This window comes from Ischnura elegans, chromosome 3 (genome assembly GCF_921293095.1).
Source record: "Ischnura elegans chromosome 3, ioIscEleg1.1, whole genome shotgun sequence".
In the NCBI taxonomy this organism is placed as follows: domain Eukaryota; kingdom Metazoa; phylum Arthropoda; class Insecta; order Odonata; family Coenagrionidae; genus Ischnura; species Ischnura elegans.
In genome coordinates, this window is record NC_060248.1 from 60329997 (window position 1) to 60339358 (window position 9362).

At 39.2% G+C, this 9362-nt stretch overlaps 1 protein-coding gene across 2 annotated transcripts in view; it reads right to left on the bottom strand.

Annotated features, from left to right (window-relative positions):
* The window catches only part of LOC124155891, a 124594-nt gene extending 121922 nt beyond the window's left edge, over nucleotides 1-2672 (bottom strand). For both annotated transcript variants that reach the window (XM_046530062.1, XM_046530061.1), the window contains exon 1: nucleotides 1759-2672. In XM_046530062.1, coding sequence (XP_046386018.1) covers nucleotides 1759-1763 — 5 coding nt within the window. In that variant the 5' untranslated portion in view covers nucleotides 1764-2672. The remainder of the gene's footprint in view (nucleotides 1-1758) is intronic.
* Nucleotides 2673-9362: the final 6690 nt, after the last annotated feature.

Sequence of the window (9362 nt, forward strand, 5' to 3'; positions counted from 1 at the left end):
GAATTCCTATCGGAGAAATACGACAATTTTATCGAAGTGGCTGACAATGATATGTCTATATTCTCCCGCGCAAGACGTTTCAATGCGTTAGTACGGCAGCCTATAATAAAAAGAAAAATTAAAGTAAAATTGAAAAAAAGTGTACGTGGGAGATGTTTTACTCCTGGCTCTAAGAACATGGAATTGAAAGAACATGAATTATGAAAGTCACTAATTGACCTGGAGGAAAACAAATTCCTATACCTGCCCATTCTGAAAAATATCACTCCAATTTTATCGTTTCAGTCGGACCTATATACGACTTACAGGGAACATACAAGAAGCCTCTTCCGCCGATTTCGTTCAAATTTGGTAGTATGGTAGTGTTCCATAATAAAAGCATATTTGATTTGAAAAATAAGCACTTTGCCAAAATACTCATCAACTGAAGTGGTTTTAGTCAACAAGCCGGAATTAGAAGCCACGACATGTAGATTTTGCACTTCAAACACTCGATTTTTTAAAATTCCAATTTTATCCTGCAGGCAAATAAATAAAGGAGACAGAAGTTCATCCTATATCGAAATCGACGGCTTTATGGTGTAGGAATGGGTGGTCGCACCGAGGGACTGTACCGTTGACTCCACCGTTTTTACTCATTGGAAATGGAGGGTTTGTCCCGTGTTTAATTCTTTTTTAAACCCACTCTGGTCAGTATTTAAGGAAAAAAATTAGGCTTCTGGATTTTCTGACATCACAAAAACACGTATCTTTTCGTGCTTCAACCAGAAACAGGAGCCGGCAGGGGTATATGTACAAATTCAGGCCCTATAAAAATTCCTCCAAAACAGATGTTATAGTTTGGCCTTCGGATCACCCACCGCTTCTCTTGGTAGCTAGAAGATAATAGACCGCCGACGCCCGGCCCGCACCCGCGCCTTCCGCCTAGCCCTTACCGGCAGCGAGGGTCCATATCGAGGGTCAAAGGGCCCCTTGCCTCAAAATGGGTGGCCGGCGCGCAACTTTGGATGTAAATATCTCGGCTCACAGGTCTTAAGGGCACCGAAAATTTTGCAAATATGCTTTTATTATAAAACACTAATATCCTAGCAAATTGGAACGAAATCAGCGGAAGATACTTAGTGAGTGTTCCTTTTTAGAAGTTCCACTATAGCCAAATACCATACAGATACACCAGATGAAGCACCACTGAGCATTTGAGGCATGGGCCGAGTTTTTGGAGGGCCTGACCCCCCAACTCGAATGGTAAAAAAAAATTGTTCAAAAAAAGTACCAAACGTGTACATTCAAGTACAATAAAAATATAAACGTAAAAAAATCTTAATGAATTTTAGTATTAAATAGTTCCTAAACTGTTGCTTTCAGAGGCTAATTTTAACATTTTTCCAGTTTAGGGCCCCCCGTTTCACTAGGGTGTATCCGATGGCCCCTCAAACCCCACCAGGATTACTAGCCCCTAACATGAAACTGTAAACTTCGCTCATGATGCGAGGGTGCTTTAGAATAGGAAAATGATTCCGTGGAACAGTGCCAAGTTTTCTGAAACATTTCAAAACAGGGTTAAATGCGTAGAAGAGCGCAGCTGTCGCCCTCGCTAATAGCCTCTGAGTAGATAGCATTATTCCAATCAGTAGTCTTCGTGAACCGGCTGGTGGCACCGGGCCTCGCTTGCGGTTGCGATAACGTCTCTCGACGTGCTCGGCAACAACATAGCGACAGAGAGACGAAGGATGGGGAGAAAAGAATCCGTCCACTTACCTCATTGTGCTGGCGGCGGCGACTGTTGCACACCCAGTATCACGGAGAGACAATTATACTATCCCTGCCGGCTTCTCCTCGATCAGCGTCCGCAGGCGAGGATGACCACAGGGATGGACCGCCGCGAAGGAGAATAAACCGTGAAGAATGATGAGAATCCTCTCCTTGGGGCCGTAACTCTTCCAATAGATCACACTCCCCTCTTTGAAGTTTTAAAACGTTTACTTTGTCGCACGCTCCGTCGAAACTGGAGCGTGTATCGTATGCTCAAGCCTTCCACCAAGTCCGTCTTCTCGTATGAGGATGGCGAGTTCGGAGTCGGAATAAAAAAAAACAATGAAAGATCACGTCTCGTGCACTTTGTTGTTTTTTTTCTCCTCGATTGGTCAAAGCTCTAACGGCACGGTTGGGGATGGGAGGGTGTGTTTGAAAAATCTCTGCCTCAAATGTTTAAACAAAGCAGCTCTCGAGTAGGTGGTTTGTGGGAGTTGTATACGTTTTTATGCCGATTGGATCAGGAGGTGGGCTTGTCTTTTTTCCTGTTTTCTTTCAGCTCCTCCGCGATCTTCTTTCTTGCTCGTCTTCGTCACGGATGGATCTTTTTAAAATAAAAATCTCCGGCTCGAATGCTTAAACAAAGCAGCTATTGTACATATCTCTCTCTATCTCTTAAAGGTGGGTTTTGGGGGTCGTACACGCTTTTTTATGCCGATTCGATCAGGTTGCTGGTACGGTTTGGATTTTTCCCGTCTCCTCAGCGATCGCCTTCGTCACAGATGGATCTTTTCAGTCCGCCCGCCGATTCTTCTCCACGCCCCTCGGACGCCGCCGCCTCCGCCCCGGCGTCTTCTCGCTGCCTTCTGTCTCCGCCCACCGCTGCGTCCTACCGCTGGTACGGCCCGAGAGCTACTGAGAGCGGGGCGCAGGGCGAGGAGTTAGCCAGCTGTGGGCGGGGTGGGAGGGGGCGCCCCTCTTCTCTCTCTTGGATTCCTGTTGAGTTGGAGGGGGAGGAGGTGTGAGTGGGATGGGAAGGCTGTGTCTGTAGATTAGGGAAGAGGGTGGGTTGGGTTGAGGTAGTGTTTCAGGTCGAGAGGGGGAAGGGACGAAGTGATTCAGCTGAGTGGTTTGCGGTAGATAACACACTTAAAGCTAAAAGTGACTGTTTAAATTAATGAAATAACAATGTTCAATATTTATTAGGTAGATGAATCGATTTCTTTTTTCTTTTTCTTGACCTTCATTTTTTATTGTTGATTAAAGTCACGGAATATAGGTTTAAGAATTATTTGTAAAATTATTTGCCAAAGTTTCGATGCATTTTTTTTATATCTTACTCAGTTTTTTTGCTAAATTTAAAAAAAATCCCGAATAAGATACAAAAAATGTATGGAAACGTCGGCATATAATTTTGCACATCATTCTTAGACCAATACTCCGAGACGTTAATCAACTTTATATTTATCGGGAAAACGTCAAAATTCTTCGAGTCGAAATACGGCGAGAATATGTAATTCGGAATGGGGCTAACAATATGTCTAACGAAAGTTAACCGCCTCCTTCAATTACCGAAATTGATCACATATCAAATTTCACTGTCGCATTAGCCTCTCCAATGAGAGATTTACGCATAAATTCAGAAGTATGAATTTGTCGGGAAAAAACAAGTTTTTGATGCAATATCATATATTTTTCCGGCAGATCAGGTGCAGAAAGGATTCTTTGGTTACCCACCGGGAAATTTTCTTCATGTTTCCCAATATTTCCGAGAGTTACTTGTTCTTAATCCTCAGGGGATCTTCTGAATCTTCTGCATTTTTCAGGGAATATTCAGAAGGTCGCCTGAGGATAAAGAGCCAGAAGTTCTTCGAAACGTCGCGAGATCTGCATCCAACTACTCGGTGGAGAACCCGAAAATCCTCTCCTCAAAACAATTTTTGTCTATAAATAGTCAGCCACGAACAAACGATATACTTAGTTGGTCGCTCTTAAATTTTTGGGAAAGATGACTTTATTTCGGTCCCCTAAAATATGCTTGATGGTGGGCTAGGTCTGTTTCGCTGGCGATTTTGCCCTCATTGTGTTTGAAGCAGTCCTTGAAGATAAGGGAAGAGAGAGGTTTGGTTGAGGGATTTTTTTAAATTGAGACTGGTGAGGAGACGAAGTTATTTATTGAAACAGTTTGCGGTAGATAAAAGCATTTAAGTTAAATGTGATTATTTCAATTGATGAAACGTTGATTCAAATGGAATTCTATCAGGGAAAAGTCAAGATCCTAGGTTATGCTTTGATTCAATTGCTATTTTTGCTGGAGTGTTTCGAAGTAATTTTTGGAGACTACGAAACAGAGTGGGTTGGAAGACGCGAGTTTTTCTTTACAATGGGGCTGAGGACACGAAGTTATTTATTGGAGTAGTTGGGATGGATGCAAGATTCAAGATTAAAGGTAACTATTAAAATGAATGCCATATCGACCTTCATGAAATTATTCAAGGCACATGCCAATAGCCAGGGGAAGGCTCGCTGCAATTGGCGATATTTGCCAGTGCTTCTTTGTAGTGTGATTATTAATCAATAGTTCGAGGCCTCACTTGGTTAAATTGCTTCATTTTAAATTTTAAAAATTGTGAATTTCACGTATATATGTAATTTTGGATCCCGCTTTTCATACATGCAATTTCACACTTGAAAAGCTCATTTTTCTATATGATCTAACGTCATAAATCTTCCATCGTCCCTCACTTGGTGAAATTGCTTCATTTTAAATAAAAAATTGTGAATTTCACGGATAGATGTAATTTTGGATCTTGTTTTTTTATACTTAGCAATTTCACAATTGAAATGCTCATTTTTCTTTATGATCTAACACCATAGATCTTCCTTCATCCTCATTCTTCAAAACTTCATTTTTCATAGAATTCCTTTGTAAATTCATGATTTATTTCAATATTTTGTTTTCTTTCATGAAGCAAAGTAATTGTGTTATTATAGTTCGGGAGGAGAGGGTAAGGTTCGGGAGGAGAGGAGAGAGACGGCTGTTAGCATCAAACTTATCACGTTGATCCATTACTACATGCACATGCTCGGCTCTCATCCCGGCATTTTATGGCTCCGCATTTCTGTTAGGAAACCGGACAAATAACAGTCTTCACCGGCACGATATCGTTATGCATATAGCCTTCTCCTAATCCACACTTATGGTGATTGACTCGCGTCCATTTGTACTCCACGTGGGAAGGACTACTCCTTAATTTTCTACCACCGCGTTTCGCGTGGGGGGCGTGACCGTGGGGGAGGAGCAGGCCCTTACCTAGGGCGGGTCAAAGGGGCACGTGCCCCGGGCGGCAGCTTTCAGGGGGCTACAAAATTCGAAAATTTTAATATTATAAAAAAGTTATTTCATTTTTCTAATTCAATTATTTAGCAATAATTTATTCTTTTGTAAATTATTAAACTATAATATTAATACAATTTCTTAATAGCAAACAAAAGGTGAGTAATTTTAACTACCTCAATTTTGACTACTAGATCTCAAAAAAATAGCTTACGGATGTACTATATTTTAGTAATAGGGAGAGATGAGAGAGGGCGATAAAAATGATTTTGCCCTCCCTGAGTTGAGTTCCGGTGCTGAGTTGAAGTGTTGGTATGCGAACTACAAGGTATCGGGTCCGAATCGGGGTGAAGATTAGTAGAGGCCGCGCTAAAAGGTGTATTTTTGGGAAAAGAGATGCTTAAAACAATGATAGTGAGAAGTTAGGCGGGTAAGCGAGGACTAGGGAGGAATGAATCTAACATTAGTTTTTACTTAACTTTGATGTGTTACATTCGGCTACTCGTGAGCGCTATCCTTACATTTCAAAGTTTAGGGTTGAAATATTATGGGAATACAGTTTCCCACACTCAAACTGACATTGGCCAAAACATTCATTGTAGCCAATGTGGTTGCGATTATAATGTTTGCTATAGCTATGAATGGGGAGAGGAAACTGCTTGAGGAGATAGGAAGTTCACGTATTTTTAGGGGCTACCGGAGGGGTAGGTGATAATCAAAATCGTGATAGAGGAGAGAATGTTGGGCATTGGATTATCTAAAAAATTTTATGGAGAATTATCATAAAAGAATGGCGAAGTTTTGAAATTTTTCTGTTTAAATGAAAACAGAATCACTTACTGATTACGTTTGTTTATTTTTCAAATTTGTCGTCTCGAATCGTTTTTTACATGATAAATGCAATTCTACATTTGCGCCCTTAGTCACTCGACAAGAGAGAAACCCGACGTCGAAATTAGCGTTATCCTAACGAAAGGCGCCAAGGGGACCACGGCCCATACGACGGACGTAGTTCTGCACTTGAAGTGCCCTCCTCCAGGCACTCAAGCAGTGATCGGCCAGGCTCGGAAAAATCTCTGTCACCCTATGAACTCTACTACTCCCTACTCTCTACTTATGAATAGAAATACTTACCGCACCATTCTTTTATGATAACCCTGTATTTTCATTCTTTTATCAATGGAAAAAATACAAAAAAATTAGGTAAAAAGTTGATAAATATCGCTCGGTGCCGACCAACCTGGCCTACCGAGGTAGGCTGTAACATCAAACTTCTCAGTTAACTCTTTATCAAATTATTTAAATGAATGTGTCTTCTTCAACGTGGCATTTGAGGAAACCGTAAGACTGCTTGTTATAATTAATTAGAGAGTTAAATATTTTTAGCTTCCATGTTTTTTTGCGTTTGGTGGCTTCTGTCGTACCTACGTGGGGTTATTGATGCATCGTTTTCAGACGTCTTTCCGCTCCAATTTTGCGGTCGTATGTAACACACGATTATGTAGAGCTTTTTCAAAGTCTTCCCTCAATTAGATAGCGAGAGATGAAAAGTCGGAGAGAGAAGATATTCCCACTATTCTCCACGTGGATGACACAAGAGATCTATATAATACTTTGTGAGCCACCTCTAGGAGGTTTGGCAGAGGTTGATCAATCACCAACACGCAGCATGAAAGAGGACCGCCACATTCACTGCGCTCTATAGAACAATTACGCAGAATAGAAAATGTTCGTTGTATTGATGCGAAAACAAAACTTGCCAACAGTTAGTGATTACTATAGCAAATCCATGCAAGTTTTGAACAATGAAAAAAAAATTAAAAAACATGAAATAACTTGTCCAAGCAAGTGACGCCATTAATTTTATCAATCGAGACACCGTTTCTATCCTTAATAGCACGAGGAAACAGAAATTTGGAGGTAGTGGTAATAAGGGATAAAAGGGTTTGAAGAAAAGTCCCATGTGGATTATTCTTTGCGTTTCAATAGCATTATGGCAACCCAAGAGGCTTTGTAAGATTATGGCAACCCAACTCAGTTAAAAATCTCTGGAACTAGTGCAAAAAAGGAAAAAGTGTGATATTGATTGATGATAACATTGGTCTTCCCATTGAAAAAAATTCAGTTTCGTCAGTAGAGTACATACTTTGCTTGATTTTTCGAAAAAAATTGCAAAACGCCGTTCCGTAGAAAGTGTTGTCATGTTTGCATCCGTGTATTTAGGCGATTGCAAATTTATATGGAAATCGATACCTCTGTCATTGATTGCCAAACATATTTTTTAATTTTCTGTAAATTTTCAGTTATATACGTCGAAAAACGTCATTTTATAATTGCATTCACTTTTTTATGAGCCCACTCTCCGTTGGCACCTTGAATATCTAGTCTTCTAGATTTGCGACATTCACGAGAGAGATCGTTCAAAGTGAATTTTTTCGTGAAAAGTGCAAAGAGATGATTTTTTGTTGTCAACTAATTCAGTTGAGCCTCTTATTTATATATTTAAGGTTTTAAGCAATAATATTTATAAATTGTAATAAAACAATAATTACGTATAAATTTGATTGGAACTGGAAGAAAATACTCATGAACTATTTTTATCGCAAATGGATAAATTAATCTACACCCATGTCCTAAATGCGTGGTTATGAAAAGATTTGTATTTGAACCAGAATGCACGAGAATGCTTCAAACGCTCAAAATGAGAAGATTGATTTTGCTCTACTGAATAAAAGTTGTTCAAAGTGAACGATTTATTAATGGATGTTTGGTAGACTGGACGTTGATTTAGGATTTCATTTTGATTAAGAATATTCTAATTCTTGAAAGGTTTGATGGATGCAGCAATTAAAAGATTTTGATGGTTTGATGAAAACAGTGGCTTATAATTTATATGAACCATTAGCTATTCGCATGAAATGTGTATTGAAATGCATGTACCTAAAATATATTTGACTAATATTGGAAGGAAACTCATATGGATTTTTGTAGCCTTGGGATCCATGAACCTATCCCTATTTTCTCAATGCCTGGCCATAAAAAAGGCACTTATAAATTGCTATTCACTATCCATGAAGGATTCTTGAAGGCTATCGTTCACTTCAAAATATTTTCTTCGTGGAAGAGGTTTCGCATTCTGAAAAGAATAAATAATTTCATAATATACGTATTAATTCTGCAAATGCAGTGGATGATTCGACGAACCACGATGTGCTTTGCTCAGTCGCTCAGTTTCACGGTATTGGTTAGACCATCTTGTATTTTACAACGATTTCTTTCATTCAGAGTGATTTGAAGGAACGAATAATGGCTATGAAACCTTTTATATTTACCGAATAATTAAAATGGACCAAAATTCTCGCCTTCATCTCCTCGTTAATGCTGAGGAATTGTGTTTTTTTCGTTTTTTTTCAGTTGTAATAGTTTAAATGTTTGAATAGTGCCAACAAAGTTTCAATAAAATATTTATTGTGACCTGATATTAGGACCTGCTACGGAAGTATGGGCTGTCCGCATGGCACAAGTAACAAAATACTGACTCAGCTTTCCCTCGAGGTAAACAGCGGGAGAGGAGATTATCATTACTTCACAATGTGAAAATGGATAGCGTTAGAAGGAATAGATTCTTGTGTACTTCGCACTTACTAGCTTTTGCCTGAACTGCTAATTGTGCTACCAATGGACACTCCGCAAAAAAGGAGATTCAGGCGATTGCTAATGATATTTTGTACATTTGAGCATCATAGTTTTTATTATTTTGCGGAAAAGATGTATATTTTGCTCTGGCACAATTTTATATTTCGAATCGAAAGCGCCAATTTTCATAGGCTGAAATAAATTGCTTTTTAACAGCTAGAGGCCTTTTTATTTCCCGTGCCTACTAATTTAAAAGATAATATTTGTTACAAAAGAGTAACAATCGTAGAATGGGCGTACTGCTGCCTAAAATCACTCCACATTTCATGTCAATTCCTTTACTTGCCTCTTTCCCATATTTCTATGGCGCTTAATAAGCTTTCAAAGATATTGTTATTAAAAATTGCGATAGCTTTGAGGTTAAACGTGATCAAATAATTTTAAAGTTATTGTAAAGTGTTAAAATTTGAAGTTTTTTTTACTTTGCATTGCTTACATTAGGTGTATTCTTTCCATCACATCTCACCTGTCTCAGTCAACCATATCAGACTGATTTTTACTTGATAGTAATGGGAGAATTGGTGACCTACCCAAGGAAGCGATCAGATGTCATTCAGTCATTGTGAACTTCATGGTA